The following is a 26,984-nucleotide window of genomic DNA, read 5'->3' as shown; positions in this document are numbered from 1 at the left end:
TTAACATAAGTGTTGTGCCCATTTTAGTGATCCCATCATATTTTTTCTTTCTATCACTATTGTACCTAAAAAAGGTTTTATCCCCTTTCTTAATACATTTAGCAATTTCCTCCTCTTTTTGTGCTTTGACAGCACTGATAATGTGTTTGGCCTCCTTTTGTCTATTCTTATACTTTCCTCTGTCAGCTACAAGTCTTGTTTCCTTGAATCTCCTATATGCTGATTTATTTTCCCTTTAAATACTTGGCCACTGAATCATTTTCACCCTGTTCTTCTTCAGAAATTAAACTTAGATGTGTGTTTTGGATCATTGTCATGTTGGAAAAGTGCACAACAACCAAGGGCATTGAGTGATGGTAGCATCTTCTCTTTCAATATAGAGCAATACATCAGTGAATTCATGATATCATCAATGAAATGCAACTTCCCAACATCAGCAGCACTCATGCAGTCCTACAGAAGGACACTGCCATCACCATGTTTCATGGTAAGAACCATGTATTTCTCTTTGTAATCCTCACGTTTGCAACACCATACAGTTTTGAAGCCATCATTTCACAAAGCATTTATCTTGGTCTCATCACTCCAGAGTACAGAGTCCCAGTAGTTTCTTTTTTTCAACATGGGCTCCGGCAAATTCTAGGTGGGCTTTTTTGTGCATGGGCATTGGGAGAGGCTTCCTTCATGGACAATATCCATGCATGCCATACCTCTGCAGGAGACAAGTTGAGCATCACTCTCCATCCAGCATCCAGGCTCTAAAAGAGGTTGTTCTTGTGTCCCGTCGCTTAGTAGCTGTGTGCACATGTGTACCTTGATTGGTGGCCAACGCCGAGCCCCACTAGCGATACTTAATCAGATACATCTGGGTAGTGTGCCCAATCGACAATATATATTAGCACCACAACTGCTGCACTTGACATAAGGTAATTTTTGGCACAAGGAGCTTTATACACACAGCACTGAGACTCTTTATTACCATATTCTGTATAATTTGGTGGGATTGTGATGTCATGAGAGGTCAGATGATGGGGGTGGTGATAGGTTCTTGGTTTTGATTGGTGGTTTATGTATATATATATTATGTATAGTCATTACTGCATCCTTATCATATGCCTGACGAAGGGGTACTGCGCGGCTTTGAAACGTTGCACTTTCTTTCGTGATTTGATCTTTTTGCAATAAAAACCTTTTTTGGACCATATTGGAGATCCATGGTGTGCTGGAGAATATGTACGTCTGCCACTAATTAAAGTACATTTTCTGCCTACAATGGCTTGCTGGACACACAACAAGATCAGGTGTCCCTGGCAACGTCCTTGAAATGTTGACAACTATGCACTAAGTATTGCATATTCCTTATTCTTTTGTTGCAACTTATCGTTCACGCTCATCTGCTTTGAGCTATAGATGTAGTAATTTTTAGCAGGGGTTCCCTAAGACCTGAAAGTTATTTCAATGGTTCCCCTGTATTTAAAAGGCTACCTCTCACTAATACTTTCTGGGGGAAGAGGAGGTGTGAATTGAAGGAACAGATCTGCAGATCAAGTAATCAATGCTTCCTTTATGCAGCTTAATGTTTCATTTTCAGATTTGACAGGAGTGTACCTGTTGTGCAAGTTTCTTTTTACAAAAGATTTATGTGTTCCCCCTAATTTAGGTTTACTTACTGTTAGAGACTAGTTGCTATTACCACAAAATTGCCTAGTGTGTGGCTAGAATTAGCCTGCTAAGAAAGTAAAGGATAAGGGTTGTTGCTGTTCATGGAAGGGTTCTGTGTTATTGCACTACTGTATAACTAGGTTTTATTTCCTTTTATCGCAAAAAAAAGATTGTTCATGCTATAGCCCATTTCTGCATTCTACTGTATAAAATACCCATTCTGGGTTTTCACTGTAAATAATGTGAGTTCAGCAGGGTAGATCAATAGATGCATTTCAGCTTGCCAATTAGAGCAGTACTTTTTTTAAACGACTCATAAAACCATAACGATTATTAGTAATACAGTTGTGTCCAAAATTATTCAACCCCCACTGAAATTGAGTGTTTTGGCCAGTTTGACATTGCTTTTGATCATTCAGTCATCTTGCTTACATTTACATTAAAGAGGCACTTGTAGGTCAGACAAATATAACATAACAGTTATAATGAAATAACCACAAATGTCTTTTCTGTGCTCACAGCATTATCAGTTTTATTCAACCCCCAAGTGACATTCAATCTTAGTACTTAGTACAGCATCCTTTTACAGTTATAACAGCTTTTAAACGTGAAGCATAGCTTGACACAAGTGTCTTGCAGCGATCTACGGGTATCTTCGCCCATTCTTCATGGGCAAAGGCCTCCAGTTCAGTCACATTCTTAGGCTTGCGCACTGCAACTGCTTTCTTTAAGTCCCACCAGAGGTTCTCAATCGGATTTAAGTCTGGTGACTGCGATGGCCACTCCAAAATGTTCCAGCCTTTCCTCTGCAACCATGCTCTAGTGGACTTGGAGGTATGCTTGGGATCATTGTCCTGTTGAAAGGTCCAACGTCTCCCAAGCCTCAGGTGTGTGACGGACTGCATCACGTTTCCATCCAATATCTCCTGGTACTGAAGAGAATTCATGGTACCTTGCACACGCTGAAGCTTCCCTGTACCTGCAGAAGCAAAACAGCCCCAAAGCATGATTGACCCTCCACCATGCTTCACAGTAGGCAAGGTGTTCTTTTCATCATAGGCCTTGTTCTTCCTCCTCCAAACATAGCGTTGATCCATGGGCCCAAACAGTTCTAATTTTGTTTCATCAGTCCACAGAACACTATCCCACAACTTTTGTGGTTTGTCCACATGGCTTTTGGCATACTGCAGTCGACTCTTCTTATTCTTTGGAGACAGCAAGGGGGTACGCCTGGGAGTTCTGGCACGGAGGCCTTCATTACGCAGTGTGCGTCTTATTGTCTGGGCTGAAACTTCTGTACCCACATCTGACAAATCTTTTCTCAGTTCCTCAGCAGTCACACGGGGACTTCTCTCCACTCTACGCTTCAGGTAGCGCACAGCAGTCGAAGTCAGCATCTTCTTTCTGCCACGACCAGGTAGCGTTTCAACAGTGCCCTTTGCCTTGAATTTGCGAATGATGCTTCCTAAGGTGTCTCTTGGTATGTTTAACATCTTTGCAATCTTCTTATAGCCATTGCCCTTCCTGTGAAGAGAAATCACCTCTTCTCTTGTCTTCCTGGACCATTCTCTTGCCTTCACCATGTTTGTAACCACACCAGTAAATGTCTAGAAGGAGCTGAGTATCACAGTCATTTTAAAGCTGCCTAATTGGTGCTTATTATGCTTGATTGCTGCTCGGTGACATCCACAGGTGTTTTCAATACCTGATGGAAAGCACCTGTATGAACCTCTGTTCTTCAGAGTGGTAGTCTTTAAGGGGTTGAATAATTGTGGCAATGAAGAAACCACATAAGAACCATTTACTACTGTATTACATAAACAATTGATGTCATTTTAGTTGCATTTGGGTAGTTACAACGTCCTTGTAGGATTTGATTCTGAATACAATTCCAAATGTACACTATAGTCCCTAAACCCCTTTACAGCATTGGGGGTTGAATAATTTTGGACACAACTGTATATATTATTTTATGGGAGGAATTGCTGAATACTATTCCCTAATAGTGTCTCAAATAGCTTGTGTTATTGATGCCCCGCATATAAACCTGCAATTTTCTGGTCACTCTTAAGTCCACTTTTTAAGTAATATACTGGGTTTTTGGCATCCACACTGACGATATAATCTTCAGACATTATGGCTTACGATACAGCCTATATCATTAGAAACACAGCCTGAAATATCAGCATTTAAAGGATAAGTTCATCTTTGAGATTAAAAAGATATTGTAGTGATTAACTCTTGGCAGTGTTTCTATAGTGTGACTCTTCCCTATACATATTAAAAGACAGCAAGTGAGCAGTTAAAAAGAGGGAAAGAGGGGAGCATGATTGGAATAACCTGGTAAGAGGTTTATAGCAAACTTCAATGTAGATTGGTTACACAACATAAATAGAACTGGCATGTGCAAAGTCAGTTACTACTTGTATCAGCTTTAAACACGAAAAGACAACAAACACTTATCACAGAGTCTCAATTAGTGTTAGCAGGCCTGCTTTTCAGAAACTAACTCAATACCTTCAACCTGAGGTGGCTTTACAGTCTCCAGTGAGCAGCAAGAATTATTAAACAGGTAGACTAGCTCACTTTGGGCCCTCAGGACCTGATGGCAAGGAGCTCGCCTGAAATAAGGAAAGAGCTCTTTACCCCAAACAAGCAATGTTCTGTTAAAGCTAGTGAAAAGTCTTCTGCATGCATGATGGGACCCATTTGGTGCACAGTGAGAGGAAGTATTGCATTATTCCTCAGAGAACCATTATTCACAAAGAAAGGAAAGAACAGCACTCCCCTTGGAAGCAGTAATTGACTTGTGTAATGCCCCTTTAAAGCACTAGTCACTAGTGAATCTAAAGAAACAACAGGTTAAGCGGGCAGAAGTGATTGTTGGCACAGGGCAACTCCTCTCTAGACTGCAAGACTATTGGCACAATAGGAAAAGGTCTCCTTAAAAGAGTAAATTGATGATGGCGGTGACACAGCAGCGGTTCAGCCTGTGGAATGACTGTCCTGTTATCCACTCTGATAAGGCTCTGTTGAGTGCGGTCAAATGATAGAGGCTGGAGAAACTGGGCCGTAACTTCTAATAACTATGTGCAATGTCTGCGACTGTATGCAGAGGAATAGCAAAGGTGGAGCTAGTGTCAGTGTTCCCTGTTCTTGGTAATGCCTGGGACTATTTCACCCTAGGGATGGCATTTGGTGAATTCTGGCAGCCTTTTTCTCTCCTCCGATAGGGCCTCTACGCATGCACTCCCTGTTGCCGCCTGCAGTGTTCCATCCAATCACCTGCTGGCAGATTAGTTTTCTTGACAATGCGGCAAGGTCAGCGATCAGCAGATTCTCCTTGCCTCCCTGTTCTCCCTCTTCCCACAGTCTAGTCGGGTGTTCCCACAGTCAGTGCACTCCTCTCTCTAGACCTCTCCTCTCTCACTTCCTGTCCCATACCCCGGGCTTTCACATACTGTATATATGCCTCCACCCACACGCCAACTCCTAAGGGAAATGTAGTCCCTAGATACACAGCTCCTTAGTAAAGTCCAGCAGTTCAGCATACAAGTTCCATGGGGCTACTCTACAGAGTGTGAATGCCACTGTTCTGCAGGACACTGCCAGCTTGTGTTCACTTTACCATCCTGCATCAAACACTTGTAGCAGGGTGTAACATTCTGTATGTTTGGACCAAGTTGGTCCAAACTAACTAATTACTTCACCAACAGATGCAGCAGCTGTGTGCACTGTGTGAATTGTATGTAACATTAGCTACATACAGTATACAGTGCTGTGTTCTGGCAGTGGGACAGGGACTTCACGGACTACTACCAGAACAAAAACATGAGAACTGCTCAGTCATTCATGGGAAGCTTTGTATTTTTTGACAGAATACAAGGCTCCTTCTGATTAGCTGGGCTGCAGAGGCAGACAAATGATGCCACAATCTCTGCCTCAGCCAATCAGAGGAAGGTTTTTATTAATTTAAAGAACACAGAGCATCCTGTGAATGGCTCAGCCTGACTCAATTTTGCTCTGGGACTGAGACAGGAAGTCCCTGTGTAAGCAGGCTGAAATGCTGGGCAGTGTGTCTGCTCCCCCAGCCGAGAGGGAAGGGATTAACCACCTTCCCACACTTTCCATTGAGCTGAGGGAGAACTTTTCTAAGACTTGTTCAACCTGCTGGATGGCATAGAAGACACAGCAAACCAGCAAGATGTAATCTCCAACTGTTACAGAGAGATTCCCCCGAGGAGAGCTGAGAGCCTAGACCCCAGACCAGAGAAGATCAGGAAGCCACACCAGGGAGTTGTACAAGAATGTTGCCTGCTGCTGCCATAACATAGAAGGTCCTCTGTAGCACATGGACTCTACCTTTTGCAGGTATGCTGGGGCAGCGCATAGCCTGAATAAGATTATGAATTAGGGATTTAGGAAAAGATTGTGTCATGTTGGACTCTGTACTGTCTATACTCTATTCAGTAAAGCATTTAAACTTTGCCTTTTGCCTGATCTGATGTTACAGTCTACAGTTTGGATCACTAGCACATAGGGTATGAAGACTCGGTATGTTAAGAGTCATTCTAGTGCAAACTATACATGTGGTTACAATGAGCAACGATGTTACAGTCAGTAAGAAATGTGTAACTTTTAGATTTAGATTTGCCTCTAGCCACGAGGGAGATGTTGTCAGCACTCCTCCTGCCGAATTCAATCTCCCACAGCAACAAGCGCGAGCGCTGCACTGCAGAGGTCCCTATCCTGTACAGAGGTACAGAAGTTCAAGAGTTAAAGCCAAGTGAACATTGGCGCACATGCTATGTGCATAGCGGGGTTCCATGCTGTTACCGGGACCGGTAGTGGGAAACGTTGGACAGGTGGCTGTGGTCAGTGTTCAGCACAGCCCACCTAATTGCAAGCTACAGTGGGAAGATGTACATTTACATGGGGACCTGAGAGTACCTGAAGGACATTTACGGTGCAGGTGTACACAGTGTGTTGGTAAAGCAAAGGTATCTCATGTGTAGGAGAGTGACCCTGTCTCAGGTGCCTAGCGTAGCCCAGAAGAACCCACCCCAGGGGTAGTCCTCTTATGTAACCCAGGATTGGCACCCAATTAATTAATTGGAATTAATTGGAAAACATTGAGGAAGGTCCACCACCACCTGCCTATACCCCTCTGCAAGCCCTACACCTGTCCTGCTGCCGGAACACAGCTCAAGTTACATATAGTTCATACAGCGTACACAGCCGCTGCATCTGTTAGTGAAGTAAAAATAGTTCATTTGGAGCAGCTTGGCCTTAAACCATTTAAACTTCACAAAAACATGGAGATCAGCTTTAAAGTATTTGGGTTCTTCACAGATAGGTGTTCCTGTGAAACACTATTTGGGATTTATAAGTGCATTTCCTTTATATCACTATTATAGCTGCAAAGCCATTGTTTTATAAATGTATGTGTTTTCTGGTCTATACACCACCACTTTTACGTATTCATGTTTTGAAGAGCTCATTAAACTATAACTAAAGACAAAACTTTTTTTTTTAGTCTTGCACAGAGTGGAGAGGAATTAGAACCCCTGTGAGTTTTTATTGCGGTCTGTGTCCCTGTTAGTGAGATTCACCCTCTCCTTTCCTGTTACCCATTATTGAAAGGAAAGAAAAAGAAAATCTCACATTTTGGGTTGTCCCCAGAAAAGTAATAGAGAGGAAATCTTCAAATGGGGACCATTTTGGTGGCCTGAAGGTCCCAAGGGATTCCTTTAATTTTTAGGGATTTCTTCTCACTTCCTGTTTTGGCCACAGTACAAGAAGTGGAGGTATATCTCTCCAATGGAACACAGATGGCAAAAAATAATTTGACAAGGGTTATAACCTTCCCTCCTATTCAAAAGAAGAAAAAAGGTTTGCCTATAGTTCTACTTTAATGAGATATATGGAAGTTTTAAAAATGTTTCTAGAGGTTAGGGTGATATACCTTCTGCATCCTATTGTATGCAATAAATTAGACTTTTTGTATTACAAGCTATGGGCTGATTGTAAGTGTCACTTTTTCTGTAGCACATCCTACAGCAAGAATGAAAAAATACATTTCTGTAGTGTCCCCCCAAAATGAATTTCAGATCCTTTGAGTGTGTTATGGATTTGAAAGGGAGATCTACACACACACACACACAGCATGAGGTGGGATGGCTTGGTAGGGGGGATCACCTCATGGCAAAGCACCCTGTCCCAGTGTTGATGCACCTTGCCCCCCTTTAATAAGAAGGGGTCTCCCCATTTATGCACATCTGGCTGGATGCTAACTGCATTTCATTGGCTCTGTACATGTACTTTGCACAATGACAATAAAGTTGAATCTAATCTAATCTAATATGGGCCCCCATAGTACCCCTACTCATTCACAAAAAAAGTGTAACCTAGAAATAAAGGCACCCAAATGTTTGACAAGTACTTTATTTAAAAACTAAATTAAATCTCCCATAAAAGTCCCTCGCAAATCCATTGTCAAGTATGTTTCCTGCCATCTTCAACATGGGGCAAAAGGGGCAGCTGCCCTGGGCCCAGTCATTATTCTGGGGCCCAAGGCAGCTGCTCCTTGAGCCCCTTGTCATGGAGAGTTCAGTGGTGGCAGGAAGCAGGGAAGCTTAATCTGGTGCCGACAGCCACGTCTTCTCTCTCATCCCCCCTCTCACCCCCTCTCTCTCACTCCTCCTTTCTGTTACCCCAAAACCCCTCTCGCTCCCTCCTTTCTCTCTCTTTCTCACACACCCCGCTCTCACCCCTTCTCTCTCTCACATCTCTCTCTCTCACCGCCTTCTCTCTCCCCCACTCCCTCTCTCTCATCCCACCTCTCTCTCACCCCTCTCTGCCACCCCCCACCTCCTCTCTCCCTACCTCCATCCTTTCTCTCTCTCACACCCCCTCCTTCTCTCTCTCTCACACCCCCTCCTTCTCCCCTTCTCTCTCTCTCTCACACACCATCTCTCTTTCTCACTCTCCTTCTCTCTCACCCCACCTTTCTGTCCCATCCCCTTCTCTCTCCCCCTTCTCTCACCCCATTCCCTCTCTTTCATCCCCCCTCTTTCTCTCTAAACCCCCCTCACTATCACCCCCATCTCTCTCATCCCACTTCTTTCACCCCTCTTTTTCTCACTCCCCCTCTATCTTTCACCCTCACTCTCTCTTCGCCCCCTTGCATGCAGGCAGGGGAAACCGAGTGGACACTGACTGACAGGTGACAAAAAGTGAGTGTTATTGATCCAACCCCCCAGCGCTGTTACACATCCCGTTCCTCCCCCAGTACTGACACTGATCACACCTTCTCCTCCCGTAGACCTAGCAACCAATGGGTGAGCATTAATGATGTGCAGTAACCTCTAGCAACCAGTCAACAAGCTGTAATGATGTGCTGTATCCCCTGGCAAGCAATCACAAACACTGCCTGATCTGCTGCAGTAAACTGATTTTGAGTCTAGCTGCTATTTACTGTATGTATTAAATCACTTTGAGAGCAAATTTCCATGTCAGCAGGAGGAGGGGGGTGGAGGGGCCCAAGAAAATGTTTGCCCAGGGTCCAATCAATAATAAAAACAGTCCTGCGCCCACCAACTCGCTAAACAAAAAAAAAATCTGATGACATGGTCATACAATCGATTCTGGCAGTTCTACCACTCGAATGACAGCTCCCAGAGTTGTCATCAGCTATATAAGAGAAGTGGTGCGGATAGTAGTGATATCATTGTTATTGCCCAATTGTGGTCATGTAACCATATTTAGGCAATGATGTAACCTCTCCAAACCCCACCCGATTCCATATGTGTCCAGGAATTCTCAGCCGTGTAAGGATACGGAGGTTGCAAGCCCCCGCTGCCTTTCTAACAACCAATGAAGTTGTCAATTTCATCCACACCAAATATTCAAAGAGCCAAAGCTTGGTTTGAGCTTGTGCTCAGACTGAACACTGTGCTCATCCCTATCAATTGGCTATAAACAACCCCACCGCACACTGAAGGCTGTTTAACTATGCATAGAGTCTGGAGAAGTATACATAGACTGCAGAAATGGGACTACAGACCTGTTTTGAATATAGTTTGTCCATATGCATAGCTACCAATATGGGTCAATACATTGTAAATCATTATATAGGACTCTCTGCATATCCACATTTTTTTGGAAATACCCATTTCAGCCTACTGTGGGGTATATGCACATATGCAGAATAGAACAGCAGCTTTGTGGTTAGCACTTCTTCCGTGTAGCACTAGGGTTATTCGTTCAACTCCCCACCACCCATTGACCCTAGTATGTGTATATGTATGCATGTGAAGAACTACCCTCTTCGGGGCCACTGGATTTGATTTGGGTCCCCCTATGCTCTGCATGGCCAGGTAACATGCATTTCCCACACTTTGCACACTGGAGTCAAACAGTCCTTGAGATTGGTTTTGTGATTTTATTAAGGGGTTAAGAACTTGGATGGGGCTAGAGGTATATGATCCAGCTAAACCAGAGGTCCCTTTACGGGATGGACGGGTGTGGATATCAGCATTAAGGAACTCCCCTCTCTGGATGTTGATGGATGGCTGGATCAGGTCTGGACCCCTCAGTTCAGCACTACCCATTTGCAGAATGGGACATAACAGGGCAGGACCTGCTGGATCTATCACCTCAACATCTTGATGATTTTGGGGTGAAGAGCATTGGCCATCAGGAGATCGTACTGGAGGCTGTGGAGCAGCTGTGTGCCCTGAAGCCAAGTTTAATAGAAAACATCTTAAGCCCCGTACACACGATGAGAATATTGGACGAATGATCGTTGTTTTTTTTATTGCATGCTAGTCTAATATTGAAAGTGAAGAGGTTACTAAAGTTACAAAAATTCTGAATATAAACTCAGAAGTGATGTAAAGTATTGCATTGTATTTTCGGACGAAAACTGTACTGAATAAACTAAAATCGTATGATCTGGTATTGTGCGAGAAACATTTTCGTGCTTGTCCTACAGAATAATTTCGGACGAAAGCTGTGTACTACCGATCGGATTATTGTACGATCGCTTCAAAAGTGGTATTTTTTGTAGGATTTTCTGATCATGTGTAACAGGCTTTAGGCAAAGGCAGGCCATAGATTACGGGATTTTCTTTCCTGCAACCACAGCTTGAAGGAAAGAAAATCACTCCATTTCCACATCAACACAGCATTGATGGAGGAATCCCTCCCACTGAGCTATTGTGTTCTCCTGGTGGGGGGCGCAGGGAGCCAGGAGAACATAGTGATTACTGCTAGCAGCTATAGCCACTGGGAATAATCACATGCTATAAATCCGACATGCTGGTTGTACCCAAATTGTTCAATGGTACATTCAGCCTGCCCATTGATGGAGCGAGTCTCAGCCTGTCCATGCTGAACTGGTTGAGATTTGATCCATCTATGGCTGGCTAAAAGGGATAAAAAAAAAAGCAAAGATTGAAGATAAAAGCATTAGTGATGAAGATAAAGCAATGAAATATTTCCAAGGAAAAAACATGGGTGTGTCAATCTTCGGGAGCTAAACGTCTTCAGTGTGTGGCCAGATACGTGGATGGTGAACCTCAGGTCACACAGTGTCTCACCTCATTATATATACTGTAGAACATACTGTAGAACAATTGCTGCACAGCACTAGGAAAGCAGCATGTATGTGTAACAAGCAAACATAGCAGTTCACATTCCAATTTTAACCCCCAACCTCCTGATCTCCCTCTCCATCTCGTCTTAGCATATCATTTTTCTTTTCTTGGTACTTGTAGTGAGAAATAGCTTTTATTACTCACTATAACATCATCACCAGGCTTCCAATATTCTTGCAGGGGCAGCGCTTGGAACTCAGTTCCTACTGATGTAGGCATGCCAAGAACTACACCTACCAAGAGCCTTTTCCCTACATGCAGCATGTTGGCAGGCTCCCGGTAGTCAAGGCAGCAGCACTGATTTGCTGGGAAAAAAATTAATGTATGCCCATGGAGTAGGAGAAAGATAAGCAGAGTTCTGAAGTCCAGCAGGTAGAGCTGCTTTACTGATTGGGATTTCAGTGCAGCAAAAATACTGTTCTGCCAGCCCATACACAAAATTAGAAGCACACTGGATTTCTTGGAGATTTTTCTGTGCTAACAACATTTTTTAAGGAATAAAGCATGGGAAATGTGTATGTAATAATATACAATATGTATTTTCTTTTTTTATTATGCCCAGACACACACTTCATGTACTGTATATATCGAAAATATAAAAAAAAGACTGATTGAGATTTTCATTAAAGTGGACAGTAGCACGAGAACAATATTTTCCAGAACATATAGGAATATACTGCAGACAACTCAACAAGCCATGTTAAATTTGTTGCAAAACATTGCGGCTGCAGCATGTGTACAGCCCCCCTTTGTCTGTATATTATGCATTAGGTGGATAGGCGAGATTAAACTGCAGCTCAACCACCTATTTTTGCTGACCCACCAGTCACTTGTGTGAAAGAGGCCTTACTAATAAAATGTATAGATAGATAAACATTCTTACCTTTATGTGTGCCAACAGTCTACGAATGCCCCATGGCACTACTGCTAGCCACTCAGCTCCAGCTATTGGCCAGTTTGGTTCTGTGATGCCTTCTGCTCCCGTGTCCGAATTACTATTTGGTTTATTTGGCATAACATCAAGAGGTTTTACGTTTCTTGTGGTGTAATAATTTAAACAGAAGAAATCAGCAGTGCCTTTAATCATGGCTTTTTCTTCCTCTGTAAACTCAGGTAGCCGAGAACTCGTCAAACCTTCTTCCTTGCTTTTTTGAGAAATTATTGATTTCATGATTGCTGGATAATCTCCATCAATGAAGATTGGGTTTGCAAACCAATGAAGGCGAAAAAACATATATCGCTCTGTAGCTTCTTTATCAGCCAAAGAATTTGGGTCTAAAGGCTCTGCCCAGTCAGAATCTAGAGCTATCGATACATATCCTTGTTGTTTATCTTTGAAAAATGTGTTATATACATGCCAAGCTTTAGCATGTGCTTTAATCATGTTGTGTGCTGCCCTATAACCTCCAATGCCCTTTAATTTCTTCCCTGGTGGAAATATGCCTGATTCGTAGGATAGTCTGGAGGCATAATACGGCTCATTAATGGTGATCCAATGTTTAACTCTGTCACCGAAAATGGTATAACAAAACTGGGCATATTGTTCAAATATTTCCACAATCTTCTCTGAAAGCCAGCCTCCTTGGTCTTCTACTGCTTGAGGCAGGTCAAAATGGTACAGTGTCACCAGTGGAATGACACTCATCTCCAACAGGCTGTCAATTAGCTTGGTATAATAGTCGATTCCTAAGGGAACAAAACAAAATACATCTTAACTGATGTACTTTTGAGAAACTTAATCCGGCTCAGTTCTCGCACTTATATACACCTTATAGACTAGGGCAAATTTTAAATTTCTGCTATGGACCTATTTATTTAGAAAAAACTTTGTCATTACTCCTGCCCTCCCGCTGCCATACATACGTGTCAAGGACAGTCTGAAGTTGGGTGCTGAGAGTTTTGTGCACTTTGCATTCCCAGCATACTGACCAAGCTGTCTCTGACAGATCAGGGGCCAGAATGATGGTCTCCCACTCATGTGACTGCTGTGAGAGCCAATCTCAGTGGTCACGCATGATCGGGAAGATGCTTTGTATGTTTTTATTGGGCAAACAAAGCTTTATTGATATTATCTTGCATAAAAAAAAGATTAGGACTAATACGTAAATCAGAATTAGTTTAAAACTTTTTTTTTACTTTTAAGGTTGACTTAATGTAACTGATATGATGTGGAGATCAAATGTGACAAATGTCTGTTAGCATCCATATGCACATGAATGAAACAGTGTAAATATGATAACATAAATGGATAAGAGCCACACTCCAAATATCTCTTCCTTTTAAACATCCTTTATCAAACCATCAGTGAAATAGCTGCTTCTATAGTGTTCCTTGCCCAAGATCACTTTACTTGATAGATTTCACCGAAACAGCTTAATCACAAGGATAAGGGTGACCTGGAAAGGGGAGTTATTCATGCTCCTCATCATTGTAGCTGCTGTAAATACTTGGCGCTGACTTTCCGATTTAAAGCAGATCCAGAGACCAGAGGATTGCGGAGTGGTTATCAGCTTCTCCCATTTGTGACCTGATCCTGTACTACCCAGCTTATCTTGACCCTGCTTATTCCTGATACCCTGTTGCTGATTCTGACTTGTGACCTCACCCTGCCTTCTGTTTGCTGTTTTGGTACCCTCTCTGCTCACCCCATATCCTGGCCTGGCTCTGGTTCTGTTTTGGTTCCTGATTCTGCACCTTTGATGCCCAGCTGATACTGACACCTGCCTGCCTGAGCACCCGAGATCCAGTATCCACCTGCCTGCTGCTCTGTACCTGCTACAGTGCATCTGCATCTACCAGTGTATCCTACATCTGCATCTACCAGTGTATCCTACATCTGCATCTACCAGTGTATCCTACATCTGCATCTACCAGTGTATCCTACATCTGCCTGCTTGGCAGCCTGCTGGCGGCCAGCGGTTCTGCACCTGCTGCTGTGTCTTTGCATCGGCCAGCTCATCAGTCCACCTGCTGCTCTGCACCTGCTGCAAGGTTCTTCCAGCCAGGATCTCCTACAAGGTACCTGTGCCCTGTTATATCCTGTCACCACCTCCAGGAGATGTAAGGGAAAGCCCTCTCGTCAGCTCAGCTTCAACCAGGTACGTGACAATAATTTGTCAGGGAATGACTACAAGATCACTTTCTAAAGGGAAATAATACTCTTAGCTTCCTTTATTGTTATCATTATTGTTCAATTTGCCCCTTTCATCCAAAAGCACAGGGAAATATTGATATGTATACCCAAAGGATTTTAATCACAACTGCAAAGCACCATATTAAAAACAGAATTCACATTTGCTTTATTATTCTATAAACATTCAGTAAAACATAAGCAAAGGGATAATATCAGAAACTAGCACTAGTTCTCAGCAGAACTGTACAGCTATAAACCTTAATGAATGGAACAATCACCCACTAAACCCCAAATATTATGACTGATGAATGAATAATTGATGTGCTGTGCCATGAATAAATAACTATTTAACTACAAGATTAGGTATGCTATTTTTAGTAATGTTCTATTTACACCTCTACATAAAGCATTGTTATAGAGTGAACATGTTCAGCTGATCTCCAGTCATCACAGACCCTCAGCAGTTCTTTAGTTTATGATGTCATAATGGTACGTTTAGAATGCCACCTCCGATGGCCACTGAATGGCTAGGGTACATCCCGATGCCGGGGTGAAGTTCCATTTTGTACATTCGCTTTACAGATAATTATTAGAAGTTTTATTTGCAGGTTTTGGATTGAGTGATTCTCTGCAGACTGGACAAAGTGAAGTGAACCATATTTAAATCCAAAAAACAAAATGTAAAATATTTCATTTTATTAAGGCCTAGCCATACACCTGTGTGATGGGCCATCCTTGCCTCCCCATGCAGGCAGTCCCATTCATGTCTGCTGGGATGCGGCGGATGCACGGACAGAGTCACTGGTCCCAATTTGATCATTAGGGGGAATCATCTGGCCTTTGAAATGCAGTGGTTGCCATTTTGTTCTCTTGATTCCACTGGCTGAATTACTAAAGCTATTGGGCTCAACGCTCAACACTTCATTGGGTGCTCTCATTTACTTGATCACACATGGAAATTTGCTCTTAACACACACAAACTCTGTTTTCTGCAACATAATGGTTGTGTTTAAAGTAACTTTAAACAAGATCCTTCTCCAAAAATAACCCATACACATCTACTACTAAATGGACCTGTAATGCATTTTTCATTAAACCGCTTCTTACCGTGTTTTACTTTCTCCTTGTAATGTCCCCATGAGCTCATGAACCTCACTTCCCTTTTTTTGGAATAGGTAGTGGACATTAGGTGTACTACTCTATGCACACTACAGATCCCATAGTCCATCTTGGGAGCGAGCAAGAAATGGTGGCTATGTTCCTATATACAGGGGGACCATGGAGAATGGATGTAGACACCTTCTGCCAGGAAGTTGAACCACAGCAGTGAAAAAAACCAACTGAATTTGGAGATTTGGAGGAGGAAGAGAGAAAGGTACTTTTCAGAGTTAGAAATACATACATGAATAAACTTTTTTTCTCAGAAAAGAAGTCATAGGGTTAGCTGACCCATTAAAATGCCATACTGCCTAGATGGCTAGCTTCTCCTTTATAAGTGATGTACTGCATTGCTATGGTATGGATGTGTTTTTGCTCACCATCCTAAAATATTTCCATTCAGGCTTGCAAGGGAAAGGGGTGGGGGATGCTACACAGTGGTTGTGCTTAATTGTTCCTTCTGATTATGCATTTTTACGGGTCTCTTGACTTACTAAAACCAATGTACTCTCAATGCTGCCAATCCCTTATCTCAACAATTGTTAAAGAAGTAGTAGGACCAAAGCCAAAGCTGCTGAGAGTCATCAGCTCTCTGCTTAGTGAAGACCAAGAACTGAGTGATCAGCAGTTTTTGATCGCTCAGTTCTTTGTCTTGGAGGCAGCAGGGGACAGATACTGCATCCACTTAGGTGAGAATAAAAGTTTGTTTGTTTTTTAATTCACAAACTTCTCTTAAAGTAAATGTATCATGACACAAATAGGGTCACTGTCTTTACTAACCTACCTCTGAAAATGCTTAGCGCCCAGCTATTTTGCTGTTCCTTCACATTTAATACTTTAGTTACTAACCAAGTAAGTCACGGGTCTCAAACTGATGGCTCTCCAGCTGTTGCCAAACTACAAGTCCCATGAGGCATTGCAAGATTGACAGTTACGAGCATGCCTTCCAAGGGCAGAGGAATGATGGGACTTGTAGTTTTGCAACAGCTGGAGGGCCACCAGTTTGACACCCCTGAAGTAAGCAGTTACTGGGAATTAAATAGTTAAAGTGGACCTTCACCCAGTTTGTTATTGTTCTTCACTCCTGCCTCCTCCCTAAAACACAATTGCAACTGAAAGAAAAACAAATTTCAGTAAATATTTTTTCCTAAAGTTCAGTGTTGTAATTCTCACTTACGCAAGGTGCATGGGTCTTTTGTAGCATTTCCATGTATGTGCGCAGTCCCGTGAACAGGTTCCGGGGATTTCTACACCACTCATCCCAGGAAGCAGCCAGCAGGATCTCATGACTACACAAATACGGCATGCTAGTTTACTGGTAGGACCTGCTGAGTGTCTGCACCTGTGTAGATATGATGTGAGGATCTGCCAAGAACTGTAGACTGGGCAAAGACCCCTGTGGCGTGTCTGCGCATGCACCAGATCTAAATTAAAGATGGCAGCACTAGAGAGTAGCAGTTTAGGGAGAATTTTCTCTACAAGCAGTAGTGTTGGACTCCATGGACTAGTAAGGATGCTTTTTCTTACTTTTATATAGGGACCAGTTTTAGGATTTGATAATCTTATTTTTGATTGTAAGGCTGGAGTTTCTCTTTAAGGAAAATCTAAGAAATACTCTTTGTCTGCTTGCTTATTCCAGGTCATGGGTTCAAACCATTGAAACGAGTATGCAGCATGAGATCCTGGCAGCTAGCTTATTCAGGGGGAGAGCCTTTCTTTTAAGAGGCTGCAGAGCTCAAATGAAATACAGAGCTCCCCCTCATGGCTAATTTACAAATCTCTACATCTAAGGTCATAACAAAAAATCTGGAAAGAATGCAAAAACATGGACGTCTGCTAGCTTATCATTGTATACTGGAATGTAGTTACTCTAAAAAGGAGAGCTACATTGCTAAGTTGAAATAGAGGACCTACAAAACTTAATTAGAAGAATATGCCCTGTGTTGCATTAATTTTCTACCATATCATAGAAAACTCACAAACACAGAATCTGATCAGTTAGTTGCCTTACCCAGCAACATTGCCTTAATTGCAGGAAATGTTGATTTATATATCTGAGGCTCCCACTTACTGTTTACATATACGGATTTTCTCTGGCAAGCGATATAATTTAAATGGTGGCATAACAGTGATGAGGCTGTACAAAGTCAATACATCACATATTATAGTAATTAGAACATGGAATTAATAGACAGCAAATATAGTTGGCAGTCTTTATTTGATCTTCCCAATGTACCACTACATAGATTGATGCTCGTGAACACCCGGAATTAATTATGCCAGACAATAGCAATAACCTTGATTAAAGCTTCAACCTTGTATCCGTAAGAAACAATTACCTTTCTGGTTGATAAAACCTGTCGTCCCATCAGGTAACAGACGTGACCAGGAAAGAGAGAAGCGGTAATGAGTCAATCCAAGCTGTTTGATGCATTTCAAATCTTCCTCCCACAGAGTGTAGCTGCCACAAGCAACATCTCCAGTCTGGTTCTTATGAACGCGATCTCCTCCCTGATGGGTGAATGTATCCCAGACATTGGGGCCTTTCCCATCTGCATCCCATCCTCCTGAAGAAAGGCAAACAGGACAACGCTTTACAGGTATCCCAGCTCTTAAGCAATCCACCATATATGTCAATGTAACACACAAAGGAGCCTCTTTTTTTAAAGTGTCTAAATAAAATATGTCTTGGCCCCCTAGGTACCAAATATAATTCTTAGCAATGCTCATAATTTGAACCTGAGACTCATCTTTTTGCATTTGCTCCATTACAGATATATCTCTGGTTTTATAAGCAAGTATATTGGTTATCCATCGCTAGCAATTTTGTGGTTATCAATCTCTAGTATTGTGGTTATCCATCTCTAGCAATTTATTTGCAATGTGCTTTTATCTGGGTCCTACAATAGGAAGGTCATAGGAGGGTAAGTCTATTGCAACTAAAGTGTCAAATGCAGCGTACATGCACATATTAGACATGTAACAGGATGCGGGAATTGGTTGAATGATCTGGAAAGAAGTACAGTGGGGATCGAAAGTTTGGGCACCCCAGCTAAAAATTTGTATTAATGTGCATAAAGAAGCCAAGGAAAGATGGAAAAATCTCCAAAAGGCATCAAATTACAGATTAGACATTCTTATAATATGTCAACAAAAGTTAGATTATATTTCCATCATTTACACTTTCAAAATAACAGAAAACAAAAAAATTGCGTCTGCAAAAGTTTGGGCACCCTGCAGAGTTAATATCTTGTACTGCCCCCTTTGGCAAGTATCACAGCTTTTTGTAGCCAGCCAAGAGTCTTTCAATTCTTGTTTGAGGTATCTTTGCCCATTCTTCCTTACAAAAGTCTTCCAGTTCTTTGAGATTTCTGGGCTGTCTGTCACCCACTGCTCTTTTAAGGTCTATCCATAGATTTTCAATTCTGTTGAGGTCAGGAGATTGTGAAGGCCATGGCAAAACCTTCAGTTTACTCCTCTTGATGTAATCCCCCGTGGATTTCGAGGTGTGTTTAGGATCGTTATCCATTTGTAGAAGCCATCCTCTCTTTAACTTCAGCTTTTTCACAGATGGCATCAAGTTACCATCCAAAATTTGCTGAAATTTTATTGAATCCATTTTTCCTTCTACTCGTGAGATGTTCCCTGTGCCACTGGCTGCAACACAACCCCAAAGCATGATTGATCCAACCCCATGCTTAACAGTTGGATTTTAACCTCATTGGTCCACAGAACTTGTTTCCAAATGCATCAGGCTTGTCTATATGTTCATTTGCGAAGTTCAAACGATGATTTTTGCGGTGAGGACGTAGAAGAGGTTTTCTTCTGATGACTCTTCCATGAAGACCATATTTGTACAAGTATCTCTTTATAGTGGAATAGTGCACCACAACTCCAGTGTCTGCCAGATCTTTCTGGAGGGATTGTGCAGTCAAATGTGGGTTTTGAATTGTTTTTCTCACAATCCTGCGAGCTGTTCTGTCTGATATTTTTCTTGGTCTTCCAGATCTTGCTTTAACTTCCACTGTTCCTGATGACTGCCATTTCTTAATTACATTCTGAACAGAGGATATTGACATCTGAAACCGCTTTGCTATCTTCTTATAGCCTTCTCCAGCTTTGTGAGCGTCAACTATTTTCAGTTTCAGTTTTCTAGACAACTGCTTAGAAGAACCCATGGTGCTGATTGTTGGGGCAAGGTCAGATGAGTCTGGGTATTTAAAACCTTTGAGATTGACATCACCTGGTCTTCCCAGACGATGATTGAGAACAATCCATGACACTGGCAGGTCTCAGCCTGGCAAAGGGGGCAGTGCATGCTATAAATTCTGCAGGGTGCCCAAACTTTTGCAGACGCCATTTTTTTGTTTTCTGTTATTTTGAAAGTGTAAATGATGGAAATAAAATCTAACTTTTGTTGACATATTATAAGAATGTCTAATCTGTAATTTGATGCCTTTTGGAGATTTTTCCATCTTTCCTTGGCTTCTTTATGCACATTAATACAAATTTTTAGCTGGGGTGCCCAAACTTTCAATCCCCACTGTAATTGTAACTTGCAGGTTACTAAATAGATGAACAATTAGGAAGAACAATGCAAAGCAGGTACAGAATAGCAAAACATGCAGAATGATACAAAACGGAATATGAAAGCTGCACAAACATGGAATCTTTGCAGCAATGTCTCTGTGGCTCAATCAGAGCGCATAGCATTCTATAAGACTTTATAACAACAGCTGAGAATTACTACTTTAGAAAACTGTTCAGAACACAAACAGCTACTTGTGATTATCTCCATAAACAGAGTCCCTCTTAGTGACGTCCAAGGTAGCTCTAGTAACACAAATGAACAACTGGAGGTATTCACACCCAAGCACACAAGGCAACCCTACTGGAACTGCAATGCTGTGATAGCAATCAGGGAGGTGTTTCCCAAAGTAGATTTGTCTTCTGGAGAAGCTGTGTATTATTAGCTTCTGGCCTGGATGCCTGCACTCCAATTCTGACAGTGGAGAGCCTTTCACCTGGCTGCTTAGCATCTGCTCAGCTACCTCTGCCCCAGCAGGTATGGCCTCTCTGAGCTACAGTCAGTTTCTTTGTCTCTAAAGTCAGACATCAGGGGTTTAGACAATGGTTAGTTTTTTTTAACAATGGTTTTCATATTAATTTTACATGTAACCACACTAGACAACGGAGTGCTGCTATATGGGGTATTTAACATTACTGTTAGATTTTAGGTATATTATTAGGAATCCATATTTTGTGAGAAGTTACATAGTTACATAGTTAGTCTTGGCTGGAAAAAGACAAAAGTCCATCCAGTTCAACCATAGAGGAAAAATAAAAAAGTTATAATCCTATACCCACAGTTGATCCAGAGGAAGGCAAAAAACCAACAAAGCATAATCCAATTTGCTCCTGCTGGGGAAAAAATCCTTCCTGATCCCCTGAGAGGCAATCGGATATTCCCTGGATCAATTATCAACAGATCAAGTTCTGTTTTATTTTTTTATTTTTTGAAACAATATTGTTACACCTTAAGTGATCTGTGACACATAGGGGTTTATTTACTAAAGCTGGAGAGTCCAAAATCAGACTCCCTTCTGCATAGAAACCAATCAGCTTCTAACCTCAGCTTGTTCAATGAAGCTTTGGCAATGAAACCTGGAAGCTGATTGGTTTCTATGCAGAAGTGAGTCTGATTTTGCACTCTCCAGCTTTAGTAAATAAACCCCATGGGGTCTTGTGGATAATGATGGCTTTATGGGGGACATATATTGGGGCCTGTGAAGGTTTTTCATTAAAGTTTCTTATGGGAAGATGGGTTCCATAATCAAGCTTTCTTTCTTGAATAATAGAAGTTAAAAAATGCGTGTACTTCATTTTACCTGTTGAAATCTTCAAAATGGTTTTTGGTTGTTTTTTTTGTGTGAAATCGTCATTTCTGGTATTTTCTATACTTGGTGGAAATGTTCCTAGCCTATAATATGAAAACTAATGCAGCCACCACATCTAAGGAACGGTACACACAAACATAATATATTTTTGTTCTTGGTTTAGATACACTTTAAGTTAACTTATCCTGGAAAACCCTTTAATGAGCTTTCCCAATTGTTTGTCTGTAATGTGGATAAAAAGAGAACATCCAAACCCCATATTAACGTCAAAAAGATTCACAGTCTTTATTTTCTTTATTATTATCATTGATTTTTCAGTGGATGGTGGAATTACACCAGCCAATAGTGTGCGCTTGATTAGAAAGGGATATTTTTGGAATTCAGTACTGTGGACATGAAATGTGTTGCTAAGGGATATTCCCATTAAGAGGCTTTAAATGACCTTCATCATTAGCAGCAGATCTTTGTGCTATAAAATGCGCTACTTATATCATCTTTTTCACTCATGCTGTGATTGCACTTGTCTTTCCCTCAGGCTCCCACTTCCTGAGTGCTGCCATTAATGGCTGGCTAATGTTTTTCTTATCAGTGAACAGGCCTTCATTAAAATTGGAGTCACGAAAAAAGGAAGTTGAATTTTTTTCTTTTAATTACTGTAATGCAAATAATTTAGGAGAACTTGCACAAAATATAGCAGCCGCAGATCTGTAGCAAATATTTATTAACGTGATAAATTTCTAGAATGCCAACAAATTCCATGATGCTTTATAATGCACACAGACCGTTCCCTTACAGGAATTTGCAGTGGATGTGTAAGATGGCCAAGTTTAGGCAAACCTCGCTATATCATACTTGCGCATTATGGCAGACTAGGCTAGCCATACACAGCTCCATTTCCCTTGTTCAGCTGCACAGGTTGAACAAGAAATATCAAGTTACTCTCCCATTTATGATAACAAAGTAGAAGGGGGAATCTACCCTATCAGCTATTGTATTCAAGGCAGGCATGATACCAGTGGCTGCCTGAATACCTAAAAAGTGACTGCATCTGATAGAAATAAGTCACTGTTCAGCTGATAATTTTCCACCCACTTCAGTTTGTTGGCAGGTGCAATGTCTCATTAAAGTGGTTGTAAATGCTTACATATACCCAATGAAGGGACTATCCTCAGGTGATACACAGAGATCAAACAAATCCTCCTACATAAATTGTAGCTGTCTATCTGCAGTCTTCTCCACAGTCTTCTCTACAGAGGAAGGGATATAATACACAAAGTGCCAACATCCCTAACAAATACAAGGGGGGGTAAGTCCTCTTTTTTGGTGGGACTTTAACGGCACAATTTACTTGTATGATGAATTTCAACAATTCAAAAGAGATTTTTTATAAAAAAATAGTCTGAAGTTTTATTTTTACAATCTTCAAAAATAAATATAAAGCTACAATACATATTGCGGCAGTGTCATCAGAGATGGTATTGCAAATCTAATCATGGATCATGCATGGTTCGCACTTGATGTGTTTTGAGATCAACAAAAATCTCTTCTTCAGAATTGCTCAAGAAGGCATGACGTCTATAAAAAACATATATGTATCAATATACATGATGCAATCAAATTATTGTAAACAATTTGATACTTTACAATTTGTAAAAAGTGTATAACCATATTGTAAAGTATCAAATTGTTTACAATAATTTGATTGTGTTATGTATATTGATATATATATGTTTGTTATAGACACCATGCTTTCTTGAGTACTTCTGAAGAAGAGATTTTTGTTGATCTCCAAACGCGTCAAGTGAGAACCATGCATGATCCATGATTAGATTTGCAATACCATCTCTGATGACACCACCGCAATATGTATTGTAGCTTTATATTTTTGAAGATTTTAAAAATAAAATTTCATACTGTTTTTATAAAAAAAATCTCTTCTGAATTGTTGAAATTTATCATACAAGTAAATTGTGCCGTTAAAGTCCCACCAAAAAAAGAGGACTCCCCCCCCCCCTCTTCTACAGCTGTTCAAAGTGATTAATTTCAAAAGCTTGTAGAGCTGTCAAAAAACAGAGAGAGGATAGCTGAAGTTACACTCTGCAGGGCTCAGTGAGGAGAGCTCTAAGCCCCCATTCACACCTGAGCATTTTGGAGCCCAAAGCTCTAAAGCGGTCAGGGAGAAAAAAAAAATCTATATTATTATACAGGATTTCTATAGCGCCAACAGTTTGATCAGCGCTTTATAAATCCAATATAATGGGAGATAATACAGCAATAATACAGTTCAATACAAGAGGGTTAGGAGGGCCCTGCTCCTTGGAGCTTACAATCTAAGATTACTGTATGGAGACGGTTCACATCTCCACTCCAAGTCACCTGAAGCACAACGCCTGAAGTTCAAAAAAGTTTTGGAGCTACTTTTGTAGCTCCATTCAGGCAGATTGATGCGTTTTTAGCACATTTTTATTCCAACAGATATACATCGACACGTCAAACATCACCAGTGTGATGATCTTCATTAGGGAGTAGTAGGGGACGTGACACTAAGGCCCCATTCACACCAGAGCATTTTGTAGTGTGAAGCTTGAAACTCCAAAAGGCTCAGGGGAAGAAAAAAAATCAATATTACTCTATGGAGATGGTTCACATCTTTACTCTAAGTTGCCTGAAGCAGAACGCCTGAAGCTCAAAGTTTTGAAGCTACTTTTGTAGCTCAAATTGGGCAGATTTGCACATTTTTGGCACGTTTTTTATTCTCATAGAAAGGAATAGATAAGTGCAAGTGGTGTGTTTGCGCACTTTCACGTGTTTTAAAGCACGTTTTGCGTGATTTTCTGCTCAAGTGAAAATTTTTTTAAAAGTAATGATATAGGAATAAATAAATGTAAAATAAATCAAATAAATACACATTTAAATAAAAAAAATCATGATAAATCAATCAGAAATAAATAATAAATTAACCCCTAACCTTAACAAACAAAATTAAATAAATTATTAATAATAATAATAATAATAATAATAATAAACACCCGAACAAAAAAATACAATAATAATTATAATAATAAAAATAAATTATTATTTTATTACTTTTTTAGGTTTTAAGGGGTTAAGGTTAATTATTATTACAAGTATTTATTTATGATTGTTTTAATGTATTTGTGTATTTATTTTACATTTATGTATTCATATTATTATATTATTATCACCCTAAGAAAAAATAAATAAAAAAGGGTAAAAAAAGAAAATAATAAATAAAATATTATACATAAAATACAATAAATAAATAAGAAATAAAATACTAACCCTAATCCTAACCTAACCTTAACTCTAACCCGTTACCCTACCAAAAAACAAAATAATAATAAATGAATAATAATAATTAAAAAAAAACTAAAAGCTGATGGAAAAACTAAAAAAACTGAAAAACAGAGAAAAGATGATGCAATAGATGATATTTTTCTCTATTGGCTGATAAAAAAAATGCCAAAGCTCAAAAGCGGCTAAAAACGTTCTATAAAAATGCGCTAAAATCGCGGTGAAATATGCACGAAAAAAAATCATACTAAAAACACTAGGCTCGGATGTGAATGGAGCCTAAGAGCTGATTTGAGGGAAGGGACAAACCCCCTCAACACATAGAGCTAAGGCTGTCAATCTACTGGAGCTCCCTCCTCTGTCACCATTTTTCTCTTGGTGTCAGAAAAACTTGTCAGCAGTGATTTATGCTGATAGCAGAGGAATGAAGCCACAGACAGAAATTACACTTAGTGCTCTTAATCGAGACAGGTATACACTATAGAGGGATATGCTTTGTTCATATTTTATGTCTGAGGTTTACAACTACTTTAAATTTGGTCCCTCCTGTTGTTATGTCATAGATGAGGTTGGTGACCCTATTAGTTCCAGCTGTGAGTGGGGCTAAGTCAGTCAGGGTATAGGAGTAGGACACCCCAGAGCTGCCAATATGAAGTTTTACACTAAGCTGGAGTCACCTTGTCTACCCATGACCTTCTACTGCTTCTACTCCTGTATCGTGGTGTGTATGGCCTTGGGGGCCTGTGACAGTGAGTGATACTGATGGCATTCCATGCTGAAGGGTCTGTTAGCATTTTGAATGTGATATTTCATGAGACAGACCATAAAGTTGCAGTAAAGTGCTGAAAATGCACTTGAGTGTGGACATTCCTTTATTTCAAGTGTTAGGCCTCAGGTTGGGGAATGAGTAAGCAGGCCTCTGGCTGGGAGAAATTAGTCAAAAATGGTGGCTACAAAGGCAAGTATATGGGTTCTCTATCCATAAAGAAACTTGTATAATTTGGCACCAAATGCTGTCCAATCCAGGTTCCCTACAAGTTGATTTGTAAATTGACTTTTGTCAAGCTAGGTGGTGTTTGCAGGGCCACCCACAACTTGAATTTCGGGTAACTCAGTAGGAATCGGCTGAAATTTGAGCCATGTATGGCCACATGTACCTCTTGGTTTGCTCTCCTCCAGAGCTGATGACCCCACTTCTGCTTGGTCCCCCACTGCTTTTTCCTTCTCCTACACTTCTCCTGGGTCCAGTGTCTTCTCCCTGTGCCAACTGGATGGCCACTGTTGATGTAACTCTTGTGCGTGTACTCTGGATTTGCATCGTCTCAGCACCAAGTTCCATTGCAAGCAAAGTGCAGATGTTGGGAGTTGACTGGCTGTGCACACTGCACAGCGCATGTGTAAAAAGTATACACTGAAAAAAATTGCTAGGAGAAAGATTTTTTGGCAAAAGAGTTAGAGAAATCAATTTGATACATTACATTTCTGTAATCTTACATTTTCAGAAATCCTTACATATGCCCAGTAAAGCAACAAGCCTCGGGAGATACACAGAGATAAAAATAATCCTCCAATATAAGCTGTACCTCTTTATCTGCCTCCCTCTCTTCTCTACAGCCTCCTAAAGCACATATTTTACACAGCATTTCTGAGCTTCAGCAGGCAGGTGGCAGTGACCTGATGTCACACACTGCACTGCATAGAGCAGGAAGCTGAGTGTAATCTGAGACCTCAGGTGAGGGAATGGCCACACCACTCTCTACACAGTCTCATTAGGAAACATGCACAGCTGAGGACATCAATCACCTGCTGTGTGCTGGAGGAAGGGCAGGGCCGTCTCCCGAGATTGCTTGGTGTCAGTGTAAACTGTCAAAAGAATTGCATGCAGATAGCAGAGGAATGAGAAAGCAGACAGAAATCACACTTGGTGCTTTAGATCGAGGCAAATTCACCCTCCATAAGGATATGCATTGTTCATTTTTCATTTCAGAGGTTTACAACCTCTTTAACCCCTTAACGCTGGCACCTCCCTTTAAGGGGTTTCCAATGCCTGGAGGTGAGGAGGGGTTTATTATCTTGTAAACACCATGATTGGCTGTCAGTGGTCACATGATCAGAAAGCTACTTGCGATCAGGAACTTTCTGTTAAGCGCTGGTACCTGT

At 41.0% G+C, this 26,984-nt stretch overlaps 1 protein-coding gene across 1 annotated transcript in view; it reads right to left on the bottom strand.

Moving 5' to 3' along the window:
* The window catches only part of LOC149462125 (cytosolic beta-glucosidase-like), a 117,486-nt gene that overhangs the window by 31,041 nt on the left and 59,461 nt on the right, over window positions 1-26,984 (bottom strand). Inside the window, exons 3-4 of the mRNA XM_089677486.1 lie at window positions 17,952-18,179; window positions 12,205-13,007 (exon numbers count right to left, since the gene is read on the bottom strand). Coding sequence (XP_089533612.1) covers window positions 12,205-13,007; window positions 17,952-18,179 — 1,031 coding nt within the window. The remainder of the gene's footprint in view (window positions 1-12,204; window positions 13,008-17,951; window positions 18,180-26,984) is intronic.

The sequence above is a fragment of the Staurois parvus genome, unplaced genomic scaffold (assembly GCF_062004578.1).
Source record: "Staurois parvus isolate SC_StPar_1 unplaced genomic scaffold, SC_StPar_1.0 ptg000186l, whole genome shotgun sequence".
Lineage (NCBI taxonomy): Eukaryota > Metazoa > Chordata > Amphibia > Anura > Ranidae > Staurois > Staurois parvus.
Note: the sequence above shows the minus strand (reverse complement) of the source record. Positions and strands in the feature narration are given on the sequence as shown.